Here is a 23,320-nt window from a genome sequence, read left to right as displayed (position 1 = left end):
AATGTGAAATAAGGTTAACAGAAATTTTCACATTTTGTATCCCTTCCTGGCAAAACTAAAAATATCTGCGTATAAATTAAATTACTTTTTTGAGGCTTATGTTTCTTCCGTTGCCTAGCGACAGGCGAATTACACGCCAAATGCATGCGTCATTCGTCAGACACGCCGCCAAACCGAACGAGACCGGCAGCGCATCTGAGCGCTGGCCTGTTCGGCTACCCGTGTGCCTGCTTTTCTATTTTTGGATTTAGTTTGATTCTTGCGTTCCTTCTGCACTTCACATGCCACCACTGCACGACTGGAATAAGGCAAGGTGAGAAATTTTGTTCGACAGTCTGCGATGCATTTTAAGCAGTTAGGCTTACGGCATGGAACCTAGGCTTGTGACGCAGTTACCGAAAAATAGCTCGCCCGTCGTGGCACAGTTAAGTTGAATTAATAACTCGTACTAGGAGATGTTTGCGACGCTTTCTGTGAGCCCAACATTATTTTAACCCATTTGGGTAGTTTTAGGGCATGCTGGTCGCTCAGGGCGCAGTGACGCAGTTTCGCGTGCACTGAATCTCACTGAAACAAGTTTTGACGCTTTATCTGAACCCCAACATTATTGTAACTAATTTCGCTACTTCTTGGGGTACTATTCAAGTCCAGTGGCCGCGCCTGGCATTGTGATGTGGTTAGCGAAAAGGCGCTCGGCCCTAGTACGCAATTAAGTTTCGCGCTTTAATGCACTGACAACACAAGTTTGTGGCGCTTTCTCTGATGCCCAACATTGTTGAAAATTTCTCTACTTTTTTGGTACTTATGAGGCGCGCTCCTCGCGCCTGGCCTTGTGACGCTTTTGCCGAAAAGCAACTCGGTTATGCGGCGCAGTTTTTTTCGAATGTACTGATTCTTACTAGGACAAGTTTCTGACGTTTTTTCTGACGCCCAACACGATTGTAATTAATTTATTTGCATTTTGGTATAATTTTGTGGCACACTGCCCGCGCCTGCCGTGACGCAGCGAAAGGCAGCTCGGCCATGGTGACAAAGTTCGTTTGGCGTGTACTGAATCATACTGCGAGAAGTTTGCGACATTTTTTTATGATCCCGCAACATCTTGAACCTTCTTACGGTACTCACGTTTGTCGAAAACACAACGAGCACTTGCCAAGAGTGATAACACGGAAGTGTGTTGCTTGCGCCGGCAGACGGCGCAAAAGATAACGCCAAGGAGCTCAAGCACTAAGAACTTGTAACTCGAAAATTTTGTGTTCTGCACGACTGAAGACAGGCTTTGCACCCACGCATTTGCCTTGAGGGCGAAAACGAATTCTGCGAGCTTCCAGCATGGTCTGGTTGAGGGCCAGTGTTGTGGCCACCTATGTGTATTTGTAGCGTACTATCGCGTCGATTGTAGCCAAGCCCGCGTATTCGTGCTCTTAAAGTGCAGGAAATGAGTCCTGAGCAGAGGAAAATGCTTGGAAATAGGAAAATGCGTGGTATGTACGGTATTGTTTAGGATGAGTCGGGTAGTTTGTACGCCGTGCATGTAAAAGCGAACTGCTTTTTTTTCTAATGCCGCCCATTCACCAATTTTGCACATTTCGCCTCTACACGCATTATTCGTATGTGTTAATAGCACTATGACACGTGCTTGTAATTTACTTTTTTGAGATGACGTCGTCCGGTGGAACTTTGTACGGGGACTACTGCTGCTTATCTGCTGCCACAACGTTTGATGAGTGCACAAAAAGCCCGCAACGAGCTTTTATATAGAATAAACCATTTCCTCATTTCACAAGGCGTCTTGCGTCTTTATGAAAACACACGAGGCACACATTCGATGGAGGCTTGTAAAGATCGTTCGCAATCATTTTTAATACTAAAACGACTACGCACGAAAACCGCGGGCGGTTGAGCTGTGGTAGCAAAAAGAAAAGAATGCGCCGATGAGCGCAGCCGGCCGAACGCGTACCAGCTAGCGTTCAAAACGCGCGCGTCCGAAACCGGCAGTCTGGATTAGGTATTAACGCCGATGGCTTGGTGCGCTGCAGTCAATGCGGCCGTAAATGCGGCCGCTGGGCTCTATGGTAGCGTCCGCGTTTGTTGAATACTTTCTCTATGGTCGAGGCCCGTCGACAGACTCGCGCTCGGCGTTAGCGGCCATGCCGCGTTTAGCGCGCATTCCCGCTATACTACTGACCCGTCGCTCATGGAGGGCACGCTGCTCTTCCTCGGTGCGCACAAAACGCGTCCTGCCCATAGCACGGCCATATCGCAACTGCTGATAACGTGGCTAGGCGATGTTGAAGAGACAATAACGAGGCCTACGTATAACGTCGTATAAACGCGCCTCTACCGTTTATGGAGGAGAAGTGTCGCTCTACGCCGATGTTGTTCCGAGTTAACTATATTTCATTTCTGGCGGTAGCGAAACAAAGCGCCGTTCCCTTAGTCTGGAGCGCACACAAGAAGCGGGCAGTGGCGCCAAAGCCTGAAAAGCATGACAACCGAGAACCCGCTGCCAAAATGAGCAGCGGCAGCCGTCTTGGCAGAAACGTGGGCACTCGCACGAGCTTTTTCCTGCGTATAACGCAGCGCTGATCATAGGCGCTAACCGGTCTGCCTTGCAATATTTTGTCATTATTTCGTGTCAGTGGTAGCTTAATGCTTTGCACCTTTTCGAAGAAAACGACGAGCGCTGGCCGTTACGTCTGGTGCAAACAAATGCGCCACTCTGGTAAATTGGTGTAGAAACAGCGAAAGTAACGCGCTTGATGGTTTCTTTCCCCGGTTGGGCAAAATGTATTTGTGGGAGTGGGCATGGTCCCGTAACAGGATAAAGGGGTAATGAGGAAAGGCTTATTGAGGTAAAGGGTGTAAACAATCGCAATGGATAAAATCGCCGCTGACGACTGCGCTCCCGCCAGTGTGCCACCGAACCGCCGTCAGACTGTTGGCAGTGGTGCCGTGTGACAGTGCTGTCGACACCACGCATACACCTCCCGCGTGAAGTCGGCAGCCCAAAATCGGTGTCGCGTCGGCCCAGCGTGAGCGGGTCTTTCAAATCGTTTCTCGGGCGACCTTTTCTGTCGTTCTTGCGGGGAAGCGTACATGCTCCATCTCTGAAATCGACGAGACCCTTGTTACACGGCTGCACCTGACCGTGGTTACTCTAGTTAACCAAGGTTAACACCAACCGCCGTCTGCAATGGAGTTGCACGGGCATTCCTATTCACGGTGGCAATGAATAAGGAACACCACTAGTTTCCACTTCAACTGGAATTCTAACACAATGTTGATCGAATTCCTAAACGTACCATCCGAAAGTCGCGCTGGTTCTCACACTTGCGTAAGTGCAGCATGAATAGCAGGGCGTGAATCAGCGCCTTTTCCAGATGATATCGGTGCGATTATTATTTCTGCGCAGAAAGCTGAAGCAGATGTAGCGTCAATTAAGCACTCCGGGATTTCTTACACGTAATTCGTCCAAGTTTTTTTAACCGTGTTGATCACATGGTTTATTCTGTGTAAGCAGTTAGCGGTAGCACTTGCTCACATTGTCGAGTTTGCCTAACTCCTTCTCTAAGGCCCCAAGTCGGCGGGAGGCGAACGTCGCGCCATCTTGGAATATAGGTGCACATTGTGAGTATATTTGCGCTGAGAGGTCAGATTATTTCCCAAAATGGTTTCCATGACATCAGTAGTCCCGTCAGGTCCATTCACACGCATCTAAAAGGCATGTGAAAGAACCGCACGGCGCTCTGATGATGTATCTTCCGCCATCCTGGCCGTTTGCAAAATGTTGGTTAATCTACGCCCATATTGTCCAGCTCGGTTTGCAGTCAACCGTGGTTAGCAACGTAACCGGCGTTTCGCCTTCTGTGTAACGGCGCTAACTGCATTTGGTGGTAACTGCAGTTAAGGCCCTCCGCGTGTAGCAGGGGTATAAGTGGAAAGCTGCCGAGCTGGGAGGGAGGAGCAAGCCCCGGGAAAGGAGGGCACCTGGAGGGGGAGAAGAGGCGCGCTCGGCGGATTGGGGGAGGGGGAAGAGGCGCAGCGTCGTGGCGGAGAGCAGGTGGCGGAGCACTGGGTTTGCCTCCTCCTTCAGGTGAACCATGCCGAGCGCTACCCAGCCTAGCGTTCCAGTATCCATAGAGACACCTGGCCCATAAGCAGGCATAGGAATGACATACTCTATTCTAATGGCACTCCTTTTCTCATCAGTTAAAACAGTGCAGAAGAAAATAGAGTAGAATGATGGATAGATGGATGGATAGATGGAATAACGTTAATGAAAGGTAGGTCCTGCGAGCTATGGGGCGCAAGGCCCCATAGAGCGGGCTACTCCCATGTTGGAACCGGGAGTTGTAACTCCCTGGCCGCTTAGAGGAGAATGAGAAGAACCTAAAACTACATCTAGGACATTTTCTATACCATACACAATCTTTATATAAACTTGACGCTGAAACCTTCAGATGAAGTTTTGAAAGTTTTGCGTTTGGCGACAGAAATGAAGAAAACTAATATAAGACTTAAAGCAACGTTGTTCCTGGTGGTCACTCTGCTTGTCTTCACTCCATCTGATTAGGCGCACAATAAACTAGATTCAGACTGCCATCTCCAGTATTCCGCGAGGATACGCGAAAGACAACTTTTGTGCCGGAAGAGAAAATATATGGCACAATGTGTGAATGGAAAACACGCTTAATGAGTAACAAATGAGAATAGTGTGTTTGTGCAATAACATGGATTATAAAGGATGGTGAGGGTAGTGCATTAAGAATTGGTTTTCAGGAATAGGATAGCGTCAAAAGTAACTGAAGGCAGGTACATGCCCAGTATTTGTTTTTTTCGGGGGGCGTGGGTGGGCGCCACCCAAGATAAGTTTTCCATGCAAGTGAGGTGGGGGGGGGGTTACCTTTACTCGTACAAATGTGACTAACGTTCACCATTTGCCATAAAGACGCATAAAACCGCAAAATAAAAATAAAATAATGTGTACCTCACAGGTACGCTTCGGAGATCATCCCTCTTTTACTCTCCAAACAAGTAACCACGTCAAATGGTCTCGCGCAAGAAAAAAAGCGCCGGAATAAAAATGCCAAGAACAAGTGACGAAGCGAAAGTGTAAAATAAAGATTACTATAGTAGAATTACCGCCGCATTTGGGTAACAGGAAAAGGCGGAAGTGCGAATTATTTGCAGTGTCGCAGAGGAACAGTGGCTGGCGGTTATGTGGGCGTGGGAGGGCTGCACTACAGACTTAAGTTGTATCCGACTTTGGCTTTTTTTTAAATTAGCTCTGGAATAATTACTGAGAAGCATATATTTGCGTAACAATCAGTTCTTTTGGATCCCTCGTTTACTGCTCTACCAAGTGTCACACCGACTCGTATTCTTATTTGGGAAATTGTGTAAAACAATGCGCGGCCGCCAGTCCCGTACAACCACGTAGAGCACAGTGCGCTGCGGTTCTAGACGTAGTGCGCCCAACACGCAAGGTTAGAAAAACACCTACATAAGCACAGCAGAGAAGTGGCTACGTGAGGCGGTTCGAGCGATAACTGTAGAATCTTCATTCAAAACACGTAATTGTTCTCCACTTCCGGCGGCGTTTTCTCTGCTTCCTTTTTAAACAAAAAGATGTTGACCCATAAATACTGTCTTAAACAGTGGTTAACTTTGTTAATTTTCGCTTTTCCATCCTGCTTTGCTGTTGCCGTGGCTCTCTCCCTTAGTAGATCGGTTAGTTTCTCAACTCTTTGCGACTCTTGTTTCCCGTAGCCAATTTTCCGCGAAAAGTGCTGTACAATTAGAGAAAAACTAGACGAGGTAACAGGTGACAGTCATATTGCTTGTGGGTTTAAGGGTTACTGCAGGGTTTCATGATGGACGCCGTCTGGCATTATTTTTTCCGCCTTATCTAATCCATATCGTGGGTATATGGTTCCGAGGATCTTGCAGCGTCGCGGCGAGCCGTCACTCGAGGAAATAATGAAGCGAAAGGAAAAGCTGACCGTAACTGGCATTTTGACCCGCCGCAACTCGTTGCACGAGCATACAGAGCAGCTGGCCACGAACCGAATCCATTTCCTGGTCCCTGGAAAAGTATAAACAGAGCAGGTTGAACTAACCAATCGACACCTATGCGCGTGACTGTTCAATAGATGATGACAACTGAACGCACCCTGAGTTAATCGCGTGGGCACTGAATCGACGAGAAAACTGGCCTTCCCACCCCAGGAGACGCCGATAACTACCGCCATACAAAAGTAGTGAAAAAGGCAGCAAAACATTGACTACCGAATAGCTGTCCAGTCTCAACGTTGATTTGGCGGCGCTTTAGGAAGGTGTGTGAGGAGTGGTGGTTTGGGCGGTGGGGACGTAGGGTATGCCACCTCATTTCGTCGGGGGAGGGGCCGGGCCCGCCCCCCTCTTCTGGGTACGTGCCTGACTGGAGATATCTGCGAGATGCCATTTTGTTGTTGAACGACCTCTAAATATGGGCAATGGGGTGTCTGTTTGAGCCACTCCATGGGGTTCATATGGCCTCAGTGGCCATTGATGGCCATATAGCCATCAATGGGTGCCTGGGTCAATGGGTCCCCAAGGATCATGGGGGCGTGTAATTTGGACACGTTTTAAGGCTAAACCCCATTAGCGCGATTTTGTGCGCGACAGCGACGAGCGACGGGTTCGCGCGACGGATCGGGCCGTCGCTTGAACAGATCGCTAGGTCTTGTCGCGCGATCGCTCGGTTTTGCAAATCTAGAATTCGTCGCTCGTCGCCCGGAAGTGCTATGAGCGACTAGCCAATAGCGCAAAGCCGGAACTGGATGTACATAACTCCAGTACTTCCGATTGTCGCACGGAACGAGCAAACGATTGAATTTTTATACGTGCAAGGATAAGAACCTACTGCAAGACTTTCAGGAATAGTTATGCTGCTTCTTACAGTAAAATACATCAACTTAAGTTAATAAAGCACGCGTCACGCTAGTTTCGGCGCCTATATTGCTGCCCCCATACCGGCAACACTGGGGAGACGTCGCTCGAAGTCATCGCTCGCATGGGGTGCAACTTGTAGGCGACGAGCGAACGCGACAGCCATCTCCATCGCGTCGCTTGTCGCTGTCGCGTGCAAGATCGCTTGCATGGGGCTTATACTTTATGAAAACTTTCGTGGGTTTCACAACAAAGCACGTGAATTTGTCTCCAATACAATTTCATATTATTTTCCTGTTTTTGCTGTTCATAAACTTGGCTCTGAAGGGAAGTTTGCTCTTCCCACTTTTTTCTTCCCCACAACGTTTCCGCTATGACCGGGACTTAAGCCGACCTAAAGAAAAAGGTGGTTGGTGGCGTACTGATTGCTGTTGACACACAACTGAGGTGTATTAGGCGCAGTGACATGGAAAGTCTACAGGAGTCAGCTTGGCTAGAAGCAAGTCTTTAACACGTTGGGAAAAATTGTTTATTGAATCTCTATGCACCTCTTAATGTTTTCCCTGCTTTGTTTTATGAGGTCATTTTCTTTAGTGAAGGTGCAATACGTTCCTATAGCAAGCAAGGAATAATCCGTCTTGATGATTTAAATACACTTGCAATTGATTTGAAGACGCATATAAATTCACACAACAATCATTACATCGAAAAGAAATGCACCCTGCTTACGGATTTATGTTCTTCTGTTCCTTCAGCAGCATAACCGGCTATCTCGCAGCATAACTTGATTGCCAATTCCCGTGGCAATGTGTTTGATCTCTGCCTCTCGAATGCATAAGTTATAGACGTCTCTCCTTCGGACATTTCCCTTGTGGGTCCCGATAAGCTGATCAGCTGAAATGCTTAGCCGTCACTAAGATAACTGACTCTGTGTCAGCCCTGAGGCAGAGCTCCTCCAGTGGCATAAATGAATCATCTGGCCATGTTCGTTTCTATCATTTGTTGTTCAACACCGATTGGTCACTGATTACCGACAAAACCAATGTTGATGGCCAAGTATAAATCAGTTTACGGAGCTTGTTTTGAGCAGTATGCTCAAATACATGCACTAGTACAGATTTGAGCGCTCTAATATCCCTGGTTCTCATCCGAACGTATAACCGCCCTAAAGTATTAATATAACGCGCACCGAAAATCGAGAAGTATGTTCGTTATGAGTGGAGAGAAGCATTCCGCCTTTTCTGACTCTCTGTAAACATCTCTAAAAGCGGAATCACGACTTATATATTGCATTCTACAAAAAGAGCACCTCCAAACGTCCGGCGGAATTTGGAAAGTATATCGGCAAGCGATTTAGTAAATGTAGATAGTGTTTTCGCTTCCTCAACTCCAGTGGAGCAGAAGTGCAAGCATTCGTGGTATGTCTTGCTGCCAATATGCCATCATTTTATAAAGCTGCAGGTTTAAATGCTGGCTTGTGTGAGTAGCACAAGACGGTTCCTACAATTAGTGCTGTGTTTGATAAAAAAGCTCATAAGTGAATGCCTGATGCACTTGAAGCCACTTCTGCCAAGCCTTCCTGATGGCTTACTACATTATATTCACCCCATTACTGAAATCTATATTTAATAACTATTTGAATACTTCCCCTTTACCTCACACGTGTAAAACTTCTCGTATTTTTCCTGTATTTAAGTCTGGCTGTAAAGCCAATGTCTCGAATTCTCGACCGGTTTATTTGAGCGAGGTCTAACATTTATCAGCTTGCTCTTTACAACGTATTTTATTCCGAACAGCTCATTGATTGCGAAGCAGCATGTATTTCTCCCGTGGCACTCTACTGTCACAAATCTCGTAAGTTCTATGGCACAGATATTCGCGCCGGTACTTCAAAGGGGGCAGGTCGACAACATTTACTGTGACCTCAGTAATGCTTTCGATGTAGTTAGCTACTCACTGCTTCTCTTCAAGCTTACGCACTTTGTTGTTGACTCGTGAATTATCGACCTCTAGTGCAATTACATTTCGCTAGATCATGTTATGTTAACGTCACTGGCCGAACGCCTTATTTATGCATCACAACTAGCCGCGTCTCTCAAGCATCAGCATTAGAAGCGCTCCTTTTTTTATATTAATAATGATGTTATTCTTCATTATTCATAATTTTTTGGTTTTTCTATGTGCCGATGCCATCAAGATTTTTGCTGAAATTCATACTGCTGATGTCTGTCACAGCCTGCAGTCTCCCCAGTTTGTCTGAACGGTGCAATGATAACCTAATGATGAAAGCTGGTAAGACCAAAGTCATGACTTCCACACGCAAAACAGCAAGCATTCTTTTTTTTTTATTCTGCAGATTCTGTACCATTTTGTAAGGTCTGTGAGCTCAATCACCTCAGTGCGTTTTTTGATAAACCCTTACACTTTCTTCTCACACTAAATGCGTTGCAATGTGGCATGTGCGCTCGCTTTGCTCTGTTTGCAGACGCTATCATGGGAATTCAATACTTATACATCGTTCCGCAAGCTTTGCACAACAGTCTCTCTTCCTCGACTCGTATATGCGTTGGTCGCCCGGAATGCCATTTCTGGAACCAAAAAGTGACACTATAGATGGGGTTCAGAGGAGGTTTCTACGCAGATATCATCACCGCTTTGCTAACACGGACATTGGTCCTTGTCCTAGTCCTATTGCATTATTGTCACTACCTTTACCTCGCGGCCTATGTAATGGCGCTGACGTTCTGTTTCTTTTCAAACTCTTTCACGGTACCTCACGCGCCTGGAATTTCTCAGTTGTATCATATTTCGTATTCCGCGCAAGGACGCCATAGAAAATACACGTTTCCCTGTTTGTGCCTGTTATCACTAACTCTGAATCGCTGACAGGCAAATAAGTCTTTATAACGCTTACTTCTATGATATTATATTTTTCATAACTTGCTGTCAGTGTTGTTTCCGAGCTTTGCCTTGTGTCATATTTTCACATATTGTTCAACTGCCCTTCTCTTCGTTATTCTTTTGTATTCACTTTGCCCTTTCTTGTATATGCACTCTACTTTTCGAAATGACCTTTTCGTTGATTGTTGTTTTTTTTTTTACCTATATTCTCTTGCCGTTTTTTCTTGTTTTGTTTTTATTTCAGTGTATTCAAGCGCCAGCACTCAGACCTTATGGTTCGTCCTGCGCACAGTAAATAAATGATTGATTATTTTATATTATAACACTACTATTGCTATCATTATTATTATTTATTGCAAAAATTTGCGCGTGTTTCTCTGTACAACGGCTCAGTTCCTATGTAGCATCAAACGGAAATGACAGGCAGGAAGCTAGAATAAAAGCGAGAATAATAAATCAGAGTAGTTTTATAGAAGTATTCCTGTTCTTGCCTAAGATTTATTGAGCCATATTTACAGCATTATTACAACAAGCGCATTTTCGAAGTAGTTACTACACAATAAAGTGAAGTAAGAATCTTGAAAATAGAATGTCATTAGTCCTCCATATGTTGGTCTGGAATGCGTTGTAGTTGTTAAGCATTTGCACACTGTCCAGTTTGGGGACCAAAGACGAGAGCTCATCGAAAACACTCACAAATAGGTGCAGGGTGGATACAATATATAACAATATATATATAACAAAGCATTCAAATATGCAATTCTCTGAGTGAAGAACACTTTCGTTGTGCAATCCTTTTACACACTGTAGGCGTCTGTAGAGGAAAAACAAGCGTTTTAGTGTTACTACCATTCTTGACCCCTATCTCTTTATTTACTTACAAATCCAGTTCATATGTGCGGTAATGGTTTGTATTGCTGTTGTCGAAGTACTTACATTCGCTAAGATTAATTTTTCGACACTACGACATCGTTTTGTTCAACAACGTTAACCACATTTGACGAGGTTTTTGTGTGTGAGTGCGTGTGTGTTTGTGTGTCTGTATTTTTAAGCTGGCGTTGCCTGCTTTCAAGATGCGATTCCTTAAGCAACCGTGGCTTGTACAAAAATGACACAGAGTACGACAATATTAATCCACTTCACGACACCATATCAATTACGAGCGGTGCAAAGGTGACAGGTCAGCGGAAGGCTCTTGCGGAGCCTGTTAACTGCTGAAAAAAACAAAATTATGTTCTCACCGCAATGTCGAAAAAAGCCCCGCGTGTTCATGGCACGAAAGTCACTTCGAAGGCCCTCAACGCTTTTCTGTGAATTCTTCCTGTATATATACACTTGGGAAATGTAGCGCACCGCCCACGACGCGTTTTTCCAAGTAGGGAAAAAGCGTTACAAATCGGCCTGTCATCTCGGTCCTTTCTTCAAATTCACTCCTGTGTAATGATGCAATCTACGGCGTCCCGTTTCGCATCTCAGCTTCCCACGCCTATTCCTTGCCCTCCTATGTCACGGCTACGTACTCGTTAAATGAGCGGCTACGTAGGCAGCCTTAGCAAAACGTTTTACGGTGGGCCTAATGGACAAGCTCGGTGACGACCTCATTTACGAGCCTTACATTCCTGCTTGCGGCGCATGTCTTGAGCGGTTTTTATGCATGTGCTTAAAAATAGGCGCATAACGAGACAGCATTTACCGACCGTCCGAATACTTCCAAGTTTTCTCAAGGCACTTAAGCTGCGCGGCTGCACCCGCAGGCTTCAAACACAGTTTCTGCCTCCGACACTGGTATATATAAAAAAAAGGTTGTTGCCTCAAAACGACAAAACTATATCCTCGCGCAATAGCGTCCTTTTCTGGAAGAAAGTGCACTTTTGTTTGTTACAGCTATTGCTGTTGGTTCTCGTCTAAAGGAAGATATTGCTGGGAAACTTACCCTAAGGGGAATGAAGAAAATTCCATATATGTGCGTTCATGCCGGATTGAGGGAAACCGTTTCAAATAAACGCGGGCCTACAAAATATTGGCGTCATAATTGCCTGCCGTACTGAATATTTTAAGTCTATACCGGGCACCATGCTTCGCAGCGTATCGCTGCAGAGTACAATATCCTCAGGTTGGAATCTGTGTCGGGACGCTTCCTCCGGGACGACGAGGGCAAGAGATGCTGATGTGTTGCAGAGTTAATTGTGAAGAGAGAGAGAGAAGGGAAGACAGAAAGGCAGGGAGGTTAACTAGACTGAGTCCAGTTTGCTACCCTACACGTGGGGAGGGGAATGGGGAGTGAAAGAGGGAGAGAGAGAACTTAGACATAGGATGTCTACAGTCTGTCACTCAAGTCTGTTTCCCTCAGGTAGCGAAAAAGCGCTCGAACTGCTTTCTGGGCCATTGAACTATGAGGCCAGGCCCCCAAGATCTTCGCTTCCGTAAATGGCCTGTCATCCAGTCTATTAATTGTGAAGAAAAGTGAAATGGGCAAGGAGCTTCTTATTCATGTGCAGAGGTTACCGCGAAAGCCTGCACTAGCAAAAGTAAGACATGAAACAACCGCAATCACCAGACTGGTTCCTCAGGACCTAAATAATGTTCCTCAAACTGTACCATGTTTGTCAGGCAATTCTTTGTTGTTTATGTTGTGGCGGATGCAGGCAAAAGGTGCTGCTACGTTGAAATAAAACAACGAAGTAATTTATTTATCCAGCGCCCAAGCGCTCCGCTCACGAATTTCGTCGTCGTCGGTGCGTCCACACATCGGCACTGCGACAATTTCATCCCTTGACCCACCGCGGTGACGAAGTGGCGAAGTGGTTGCGTTGAATTTTTAAATTTAATTATGGGGTTTTACGTGCCGAAACCACTTTCTGATTATGAGGCACGCCATAGTGGAGGACCCCAGCAATTTTGACCACCTGGGGTTTTTTAACGTGCACCTAAATGTAAGTACACGGGTGTTTTCGCATTTCGCCCCCATCAAAATGCGGCCGCCGTGGCCGGGGTTCAATCCCGCGACCTCGTGCTCAGCAGCCCAACACCATAGCCACTGAGCAACCACGGTGGGTAAGCCGTTGCCTTGAAACACGCAAGATTACGATGTCGCACTTTTGTGCAAATGCTCGCTTTCTAAGGGAGGTGTAGTAGCAAGAGGGAGTGCAAGATGCCGAAAAGTCAATGGCTACTCATTGAAAACGGACCCGTTGCGCCAACCATTTATGTGAGGCTAACGCGTTTGATGTAATTTGTGACGTGGCAACAAAGAAAATGTAGGTGCATGCAAAGACGATGTAAAAGGCATAGTAGCATTAGATGTACTATTCCGTAATATTTGATGAAAACTATTGAACAGACTAAGTTGACCACTGTTGCCGAATATGTTGCAATGGCACCTCACAAATATGAAAATCTAAAACTTAGACAGAACAATTTACGTCTGAAAGGCTTAAGAAACTCTCATAACAAAGCATTTGAGAGAAAAGCTCTATAGTGTGTCAGAAACATCCAACGGATTCATTTCTCTTACTTTAGCTGTTCAGCGTTCCCTCCTTAGCAGCTCCAATAGAGGCCGCAGACCTCAAAACGTTTTTTGTTACTATACGGCTTACGCTCATGCGAGGCTCCGCTCATCCCTTAACGATGCTCCACACGCCTCACCCTTGGTGCATAGAACATGGCGTACGATAACACTGTTTGCGTCGGTAGTGTAAAAAAGAAACTATAGAAAACAAATCTAATCTGAAGCTTTCTGTGCCCGTCCGGAGTTTCCTTACCATGGCTGCTAGTTGCTGCTACTGTACTGTTGAATTGCTGAATCGAAAAACAAAGTCAATTGCGTGCCCTATGGGAGGACCCTACGACGATCTACGAACACAGCAGCCCGATGATTTAACCACATTACTCCAATCCCGCGCCCACTTCATTCGTACCAAGGTCAACTACGTCTTAGGAATAATCGCCACGTGGGTCACTTAGCGTAGCTGGTTTCACGACAGCGAATGCGATCCCGCAAGTTTCTGTCACGCGCAAAAAAAGTAATGAAGTGGACATGTTCATGGCGTGCTATTCACAGGTTTGTAAAGGCTTCGCTTCGTATGTTTGAAAACTTGCGTTGGATCTGCATAAATTTGAAGTCATTGCTCTTATCTAGACGGCTTGCCTGATACAGCGATGCTACAATTCCCTGCGAAATATCGAAAATATTACTGCACGCATAGCAACATCTACGTACATTTAGAGACAACAGCAAGAAGGAAGTCCGAGTTGCGGCGGCTGATGTCTAATGTATCTGACATTACTACTTCATTATACGGGCTGATTTACTCACAGGTTTTATTTTCGTGGAATACATACTGTTAATTTGAAACTTCTTTGCGGGCGTCAATATCAGGTGCGGGCAAGCGTCTATGGCCAAGCGGCGAAAAGAAAAAAGGACACATGCTACAGGGCATATATACGAAACGAAATGTGCTTAGTGGTCAGGTCAGAAGGAGTCACAGAGCCGTGGATGTGAATACAAATGCAAGAATATGGTGGTAGGGACGCAAATATGCCATCCTCCTTATCCATGCATGTGTGCGCCTATCAGTAGCTGTTGAAGCGAGAGAGAGGAGTTGGTGGCGAGGGCCGGGGGAGGGGTGGGGGGAGGATAGACCATAAAAGCAGCATCACGGAACGTTAAGCACGAGGCGTTCACAGCAGGCGCAACAATAAAACGTCTTGGGTTTGCTATTGGTGCAAGCGCGATAAAAGCTGTGAGAAATTTGTTGCAGGTGTTTTTCTAGAAGTACCAGGTGGCGACGTTACACAATCAGCGGCCGTCCAACAGTCGGCGCTTTTACTTGAATAAGAACGTATTATTTGCCTTTCCTCGTATTCCCCCTTTTTACTAAATTCAAGCATACCGCTGGCAGAAGCTGTCCTTACGAAAGCTCCTAGGCAACCATTTTTGTTATGTCCACATCGAGAAAAGAACTGTCGAATAGGTGTAAGGCCTCCAAAGCAAAATACGTTTTAACGTACCGTGTAACACTTCACTGCAGCGCTTAGTACTGTAGGCGCCTACTAATTCTGACTGGTTATTAGTAATAGGATGCGCAACGTAGCAACGCTGTTCTATGTCACGAAGAAAAGCTCCAAGACTGGCACTCCGTTATGATAGCCTCACTCATGCGGTTAGCGCTGAAGCTGTAACGAAAGAAATAAATTCTCCCCGTACAAAACGTCAGAAAGCAGCCGCAGGGGATTCTACGGTAGGACGACCGTCTAGGCGGCGAAGGGTGCTTTGGTCGATCCCGTCACCGAAGACCCACCGATATGTAAGACGGGTGCAAGCAGCCCCCGGTCATGCAATCGGCTTCTCAGGGCTGTGTTGCTTGGAACAGGTTCGTACACACCCCTACGCTTGCTGTGCAATAATCATTTTTATTTATTTATTTATTTATTTATTTATTGAGTACCTGCATCGCCTTAGAAGGCATTACAGCAGGGGGGTACATACATATCTACATCAGTCAACACTCATTTCAACACACAAAGCGCAGTATAACATTTCATTACATTGTATACCAACAATATTTGACGGGAGAGCATTCCACTCCCTCGTGGTCCTGTAAAAAAATTCATAACGCAATGTGTCACCCTTAAAAGGAAATTCATGGAGTTTCAAGGCATGGTCTCTTCTACGGGAAATGTACGATGGTAATTTAATATATTTGTTCCTGTCGATGCCTATTTTAGAATAGTAAATACTGTGAAAAAATTTGAGTCTGAGGCACTTCCTTCTATCCTTTAGATCTTGCCAATTAAGTCTGCGCTTGCCTTCGGTAATACTGAGGTTTTTGTCGTAATTACCAAGAACGAATCGAACCGCCCTATTCTGAATTTTTTCCAGTAAATCGACTAACTGACACGTATAAGGATCCCAGCAAATGCAAGCGTACTCAAGTACCAAACGTACGTGAGTAAAATACAGCTGTTCTTTCAATTTACTAGGTAATTGGCCAAAATTTCGACGGAGGAAGCCCAACTTTCGTGCCGCCTTCTTTCTTACCTCTTGTACATGCCTGTTCCACCTTAAATGCTAGGTAAACCAAACTCCCAAGTATTTACATTCCGTAACCCTGCTTAGAGTAACGCTATTTAATTTGTACACGTATGTCTTGTGTGAATGTTTCCTTGTAAAGGTGATGTTTAAACATTTTGAAACGTTAAGTGACATTTCCCATTTCGCACAGCAAGTTGAAAGTTTGTCTAAATCACTCTGAAGTGCATAAAAATCGGAATCACTATCAATAACCCTATATACTACGCAGTCGTCTGCAAACATCCTGAAAGATTACATAATACCACTAGTGATATCATTTATATATAATAAAAACAAGAGGGGCCCCAACACAGAGCCCTGGGGGTACTCCAGAGGTCACTGCAGCAAGATCAGAGGAGATGCCATTGAGAACCACAGACTGTTGTCTATGTGAAAGATATTCAGATATCCATGCAATTACCTTTTTGTGCAACTTGTAGGCGTGTAATTTGCTAATAAGTAGGTCGTGAGCCACAACGTCAAATGCTTTTCGAAAATCTAGAAAGATGCAATCAATTATCTGCCTTTTGTCTATTGCTTGAGCCAAATCGTGAGTGAATTCTACAAGCTGCGTAGTACAAGAAAAACCCTGCCGAAATCCATGTTGGTTTGCATTTAATAGATTATTTTTAACTAGGTGTGACATAATACAACTATATATAACGTGTTCCATTATTTTACATGTAATACTAGTCAAACACACCGGTCTGTAGTTCTCAATGCAGTTTTTGGGCCCACTTTTGTGTACAGGCACGACATTTGCCAATTTCCAGTCTGTAGGTACGGCACCCATGTCTAAACATTTTAGAAAAAGACGGCGGAAATACATACACAACGATTCACAAGAACTACTAAGCATTGCTGCTGCTATATTGTCTGGTCCATTCGCCTTTCTGGGAGAAACATTTTCTAATAGCTTGCGTACACCTTCCAAAGCAAACTCAACTTCGGGCATTTCTTCATTGCATAGCGAAAAATCGAGACTTACAACCCGAAACTGGCGAATACTAAACACAGAAGAAAAATAACTACCAAATGCTTCAACTTTGCGCTTGTCATCATCAAGTACCGTGTCTAGGTATTCAAGAGGAGGGACAGAATTGTCGTTCTGTCCACTATGCCGAATATACTTCCAAAATTCTTTGGGATCTTCTACCAACCGTTCCCCAAGGCGAGCAAAATAAGATTCCTTAGCCGATTGGGCTGAATTCTCAAAATCAAGCTTTAGCCTCTTTAGTTTGGATAAGACTTCCAGGGACCTGTGTTTTTTATACTTTAAGTATACCCTCCACACCCTGCGCAGCAAGATGCGCTGTTCCTGCCGAAACCACGGTTTATCTTTATCACGTTTAGATGAAAGCATCCGAGCTGGAACGAACTTATCTCGAATATAGAAGAGCTTTTCTTTAAAGCTTTCCCACAACTGTTCAACGCTCAAATCATCCGCCAATGTGTCAAACGTTGGGAAGTACAAATCTAACGACTGATTTATAGAACAGTAATCAGCCTTATTATACAAGAACACTTTTCTAGGCGGTTTTTTCACTATTGGCACATTTGTAACACTAACGTAAGCAATAAAAATATTATGGTCGCTCAATCCAGGTAGTGCATGAACGTCTGTTACAATACCAGACCCATTACACAATAGCAAGTCCAAGACATGGCCAGTACCATCATCACGTGACGCACTGAGGATATATTGTTGAAATGCATGAGTGTCCATTAGATCAAAAAACGAGGAGTACAAACAGCCACTAACAGAGCTCCTCGGAACTGCACATGACCAGTCAATTTTGAGGTAGGTTAAAGTCCCCTCCGATCAAAACACGGTCATTTTTCAAACACCCCAAAAAGTCAGAAAGTTTGATGAACTGCTCATACGACGCGCTTGGTGGACGGTAGTAGGAGCCGAACACCATGCTTTTTCCATTTACGAGCCGAATCTTACAAAAAACTGCCTCGATATCAAGTAGCGGGCTTGCCACATGAACGCAATGTATTCTACTATTTACAAGAATAAAGACACCTCCACCATGATAATTTCTATCACGCCTAAAACACTGGTAGCTTGCCGGAAAAATTTCAGAATCTAAAACCGAAAAATCCAGCCATGACTCGGTGCCCAACACTACCGTGGGCTGTAGGGTACGTGGCAGACATTGAAATTTGTCAATTTTATTCTTTATGCTCCTGCAATTAATGATTAGAACCCTGAGAGGCAATCCTGTTGTACGCTTATGCGAAGGTCACTGCTGAACTACATCTCCTGCTGCCCCATCGAGCCGAAAGCGCTTTCCCCGCAGGTAAAGCGTATCATGCTTCAAAACAGCCTTGTCCCCTTCCCGCTTGTTCAACTTCGCATAGTCCCATAGCTTCTTTCTTTTGTCCCTGACAGATTGTGAAAAATCTTCAGATATGTTATAACTGGTGCCTTTGAGTTTGTAACCGTTCCACAGCACCGACTGACCGGATTTATAGGAACAAAATTTTGCTATGACTGGACGTGGCTTCCCTGTCGTATATGTCCCTATACGATGCGCACGCTCAATACTCAGGCCTGTGACACTAAGCCTGCTTCTTCATAATTCTTCATGACGAAAAAAACACCAAGAAATTTCAAAAAACGAGCCTAGCGGTCCCATGCCGCCGATTCTTCGACAGGTGTCTTGAATACCCGTAGTTGTCATGCACCGGACCGGCAGCACACTGGTGCCTACGCTAGCGGTAGGCAACCGACGGCAACAGTCGTATCCCTACCACAACAGCGGCAGAAGCTAGACTATTTTCGCCAAAGCTGAGGGGGGACAACATGCACCGAGAGACTTTGTCAATAATTCCATAGGGGCCCTTTGGAGACGAGAACCTATATAGACAACCGAACGCCGGGTCGCAGTACATCTCTAGCCATTAGAAAAACTGGTGGGTTTCTGGATTCCACCATGAATCGAAATCAGCGTCTCGCGCATCGTAGCGGACGACATTCACGGCCCCTGCTATGAGAAAATTTCAGTGAAGATTTCAATCACCAACGTTTCGTATTCGTGTATGCTTGTCAATTCCTAAGCCATATCTATAAGTTCTGATATTCTTAAAGAAAATAACTGATTAGTTGGTGAAGGTGTTACTTGTTCTGTCGTGCACGCAATTTCTATTATAGGTATAGTAGTGCATGTTGTAAAGTCCGAAATACCTACGTATATGGATAGACATTAGTACTCTCAAACTTCTCTTGTCAAAGAAGGTTGGAATCATTTTGTCGAAGCCCATATGTTGTTGGTACCTTTCATTCGCAACTCCTGACCAACACATTAAGCTTTCTGTTTTCTGAAGTAGTTTCTGTCCTTCTATTATATTCTAAATTCTGTCCGTCTAATATATTGAAACGCGCCATGGTCGCAATATACTTGGGCGACAAATGACATCCGATGGCCTCCTGGCTTGGTATATATATATATATATATACATGGTGTTTCAGCGAACAGTTCCAAAAATCTTTAAAAGTTGCTGCGGCAGATATGACAATTGCAGTTGAGCTGGTGTACTCGAAGCGGCGAACAATACTTGCACAAGAAATTGAGATCCAAAATGACCGATTAATACCAAACCACCAATTAGGTTTTTACTAAATGTATTACGACCCATATTTCAATTTACAAATTGTAGCCATGGACTTCGCAAGGCGGATCCACTTGGAACGAATTTTCATGACGACACCAGTTTCGAGATATAAGTTCCCGAACTTTGCGGAGAAATGCATTGGCGCTCCAGTTAATTTGTTAACAAATACCCTGTGATAGCTGCTACGGAAACTAGACACCAACCGCGGCGGAGAACACCATCGCCTACCGAAACGGCTATTGAAATGAGTCCATCTCATTTTACGCTGTAAAAGAGTGCAAAACGCGCACACTTGTGTGGTGCGCTTGTCTTTTGTCTTGGTGCAGACTTTCGCTTCTTGGCACAACCGTGTGTTCTGAGCTACTCACTTCAGATAATACGCACTCGCAAGGGGCTGGAAATCGTTCTCAATGTAGTCGACCATTAATTCTCAACGGATATTTTTATTTTTAGCCGGTGCTGCCCTTAGTTCGGGTGGGCAGCTCCAAAGTCCAATTCATTAACGTAAGGGGATCAAGTAGGCGAATGGAGTAATTTTATGATTACCCGCCATGGTTGCTCAGTGGCTTTGGTGTTGGGCTGCTGAGCACCAGGTCGCGGGATCGAATCCCGGCCACGGCGGCCGCATTTCGATGGAGGCGAAATGCGAAAACACCCGTGTACTTAGATTTAGGTGCACGTTAAAGAACCCCAGGTGGTCAAAATTTCCGGGGTCCTCCACTACGGCATGCCTCATAATCAGAAAGTGGTTTTGGCACGTAAAACACCATAATTTAATTTTTAATTTTAATTTTATGATTGTCATACGGCCATTACTGTGTATGCTTGCAGGCCGGGTACACATGATGCAGCAACGAAACGTAAGCGTACAGGTTTTTAGCATATTAGATGAGACTACCAAGCCTAAATCTGCTGCACTCGATACCGACCTGAAGCGCAGTCTTAAACACACTGATATTTTTTTGCTATATGTCCGGTTAATGTCCTAACAGAATATCGATATTTTCCTTGATCAACAGACGTAGAATGAGGGTCGCCATCAAATGCAATAGAATGAAGCTACCAGCATTGAGGTAATGATGAAATATTTCAAGGTCGCGCTCATCCACCGATAGTAGCAATTCAAAGCTATGAAAGCTCACTGCCTTCATATGACGCACAATTTGAAGGAAGCGCGATGGTCCGCACTCTACACTTTGCATTATTCCCCTGTCTCTGTGTGTTGAATTCAGCTAGATTCCTGTCATTTCTTCGTTTTTACTTGCAACGGCTTGTTTATTGCGCCTCTGCGTGGCCATTTAATGTAGAAAATGTTTCATGCGTCAGCAATTAGCCTAGCTTGTGGATGCCTGCGCTTTACGTTCATCTTGTGCACGGACAAACAAAGAAGTATGCAACCTGTTTATTGTCATCTTCAGTTGCTTATTATCAAATTGGGTACTGTGTCTTTATTATTTTTTCGAAATAAACTCGGAAGAGATTGCGTATAACACTCCTTCGCGATGTGAAATCAGGTGCAGGCGGAACTGTACGGATGTTGTTTACAAGCTACATTGCAGTCAGTGTTTGTGAAAACTCCCAGTACCGTAGTCTTGATCGTTCTGTAGTCATAGATGACGAAAACAACCATAACGTGTCTTTCATATACCGCGAGTTGATTCGACAATTTCGAATACAACATCAATACTTCAGCCTAAACCACGCAATGCTGCATCTTTTATTTCTGGGTTTGAGCCAGTAAACATAGGCCTATGTACAAGGATAATATTGAAACGGTCACTTTCTCAACTTACATTGAGAAACTTTCTCCGCAGTGTCTATCTCGTATACTTGAACAAAAGAAAAAAATGCTTTTTCACGTTTGTAACAAGTCGGCAAGGAGAAACGACTTGAAATGCAATCTTGTGCATCAGCGGCATTCGTGTCTTAGAAGGCGGTAGCAGATAAATTGTGATGCTTGTGCAATACATCCCATCCATTCGCTCTACGGAAGCCGTTATGCGGAAATGAGAGAAACATATCACACACCTGGGTTACATTAAAATTAGAGCATGCGGCGGTTGAGAAGGAAGAAGTCAGACTCCATTCTCGTGTATTTATATTTATACATTCATTCACTGGTCTAGCTTTGCGAGTGTATGCGTTTCCTTTGTTTTTTTATAATATTGTGTTTTTTACAGGCAAAAATGGAATATCTGTAAAGTATTGCTTGAAGGTAAAATACCCGTGGTGTCACTATGTCACGTATACGTGGGTAAACACGGCATCTGGTGGTGCTCCCGCGAAACATATACAAATAAGTAATCGCAGCTGGATCAACTGGTAAACACAGCGGAGTGCGCCGTTAGTGCGCACCATCAGGCGTGGTAATAGCAACCACTGTCATTATGCATCGCATTCCCGCTGTGCGTAAGGGTCATTACGGCGCTCGCGAGCGAAACGCTTGATCCCGAATGGGCCTTGTGCAGCAACGCTGCCTGTGGGGCCCACGTAATCGCCGCAGTCAAATTATACGGCGGCTCGAATAACGCCTTCCGGATCAGCTTTCTCGAGCACATTCCGCGCGCCTCAAGATTTTAATGATTGATACGAAAAGCACATATAGGATACAGTATAAATAGTCACATCCTTGTCACATTCAAGAACATTATACGGAGATGAAAATACATTTTGATACACTGGAACATCTTTCTGCCGTCTTTTGTCAGTACTTCGCAGTTTTTCTCAATACTCAGCCTCACGTCGGTGCTTGATAAAATGACACAAATCATACAAACAATATAAAAGACAAAAAGTCCAAATAATACCGATTGATATTGAGTGTATTAGATATTACGATATCACGTATTGAGGTATTCACTGTGTAAAGACATCCAGAGTTTATCTTATGATTTTAACTTCCCACAAACGAACATTTGCTTATAAGTGGCTCGTAGTGGATCAGTGCGGCTTAATTTTAACCACCTGAGATTATTCAGGCAGAAATTCATACGTGGAACCCGATCTTTTCTGCACACCGCCCCCTTCCAACTATGGCCATCTTGAGCGGAGTGGAACTCACGTACTCTTGCTTTGAAGCGCAACGTCATAGCCACTCAGTTACCGCGGCATTTAGGAGACATTAGTGGTAAATTGAGTAGCTCTTATAGTTGTCAAGAGAAGCATTTCGGGAACACAAGTGTCCCGCCTTCTAAATAAATCAGTCTCTATGAGAATAGATAACTGAAGATGCCAATTTCCTGTTTGAATAAGTCTCTTACTTTATGAGCGATGCAGTGTGCCCATTCCTATTACGGTAATATGTTGAAGAGTTGCAAAAGTCCTAAAAACAATCATATGAAAAAAGACTAATGACAGCGGCTGAAAATGTTGAACGTTTGTACACCTCGATTTCGTAAAGGAATGGACCTAAAACGAAGAGAATGGAGCCGTTACAAGGATTGCGTAGCAATTTAAGCCTGCCTGGAACTTCTGGGTGATGTCATCGGGACAAGAAGGCCTCAATAAAAGAGTAAAATAAATTCTCGCCTCTTTCACAGGCTAGTTGTATTTGAAGAAGTGGTGTGCCTCTCTGGATTGCTGCCTTTTTACCACGGTAAAAGCCGCAATAATCTCTACTCGTTATAGCTCGGTAAAAAAAATGTTCCGCGCGATAGCGAAGCGCTGCAGTGAATCCGTCTCAGTATGTTGGCGTTAAGCCTTGCCAGCGACATTGTAGGTATACACTGGCAGGTCTATGCTACCTCTGAGGGGAAGACGACGAAGAAGAAGCGCTCGACCCTAGCCACAGAT

At 44.8% G+C, this 23,320-nt stretch overlaps 1 protein-coding gene across 4 annotated transcripts in view; it reads left to right on the top strand.

Annotated features, from left to right (window-relative positions):
• Positions 1–131: 131 nt before the first annotated feature.
• Positions 132–23,320, top strand: part of LOC129381709 (uncharacterized) — a 98,312-nt gene continuing 75,123 nt past the window's right edge. For 2 of the 4 annotated variants that reach the window (XM_055064773.1, XM_055064774.2), the window contains exon 1: positions 132–313. In XM_055064773.1, coding sequence (XP_054920748.1) covers positions 282–313 — 32 coding nt within the window. In that variant the 5' untranslated portion in view covers positions 132–281. The remainder of the gene's footprint in view (positions 314–23,320) is intronic. The other 2 variants (XM_055064772.1, XR_008609820.2) reach the window with 2 other exon arrangements.

This window comes from Dermacentor andersoni, chromosome 11 (assembly GCF_023375885.2).
Source record: "Dermacentor andersoni chromosome 11, qqDerAnde1_hic_scaffold, whole genome shotgun sequence".
In the NCBI taxonomy this organism is placed as follows: Eukaryota; Metazoa; Arthropoda; class Arachnida; order Ixodida; family Ixodidae; genus Dermacentor; species Dermacentor andersoni.
This window is presented reverse-complemented; position numbering and strand designations above follow the sequence as displayed.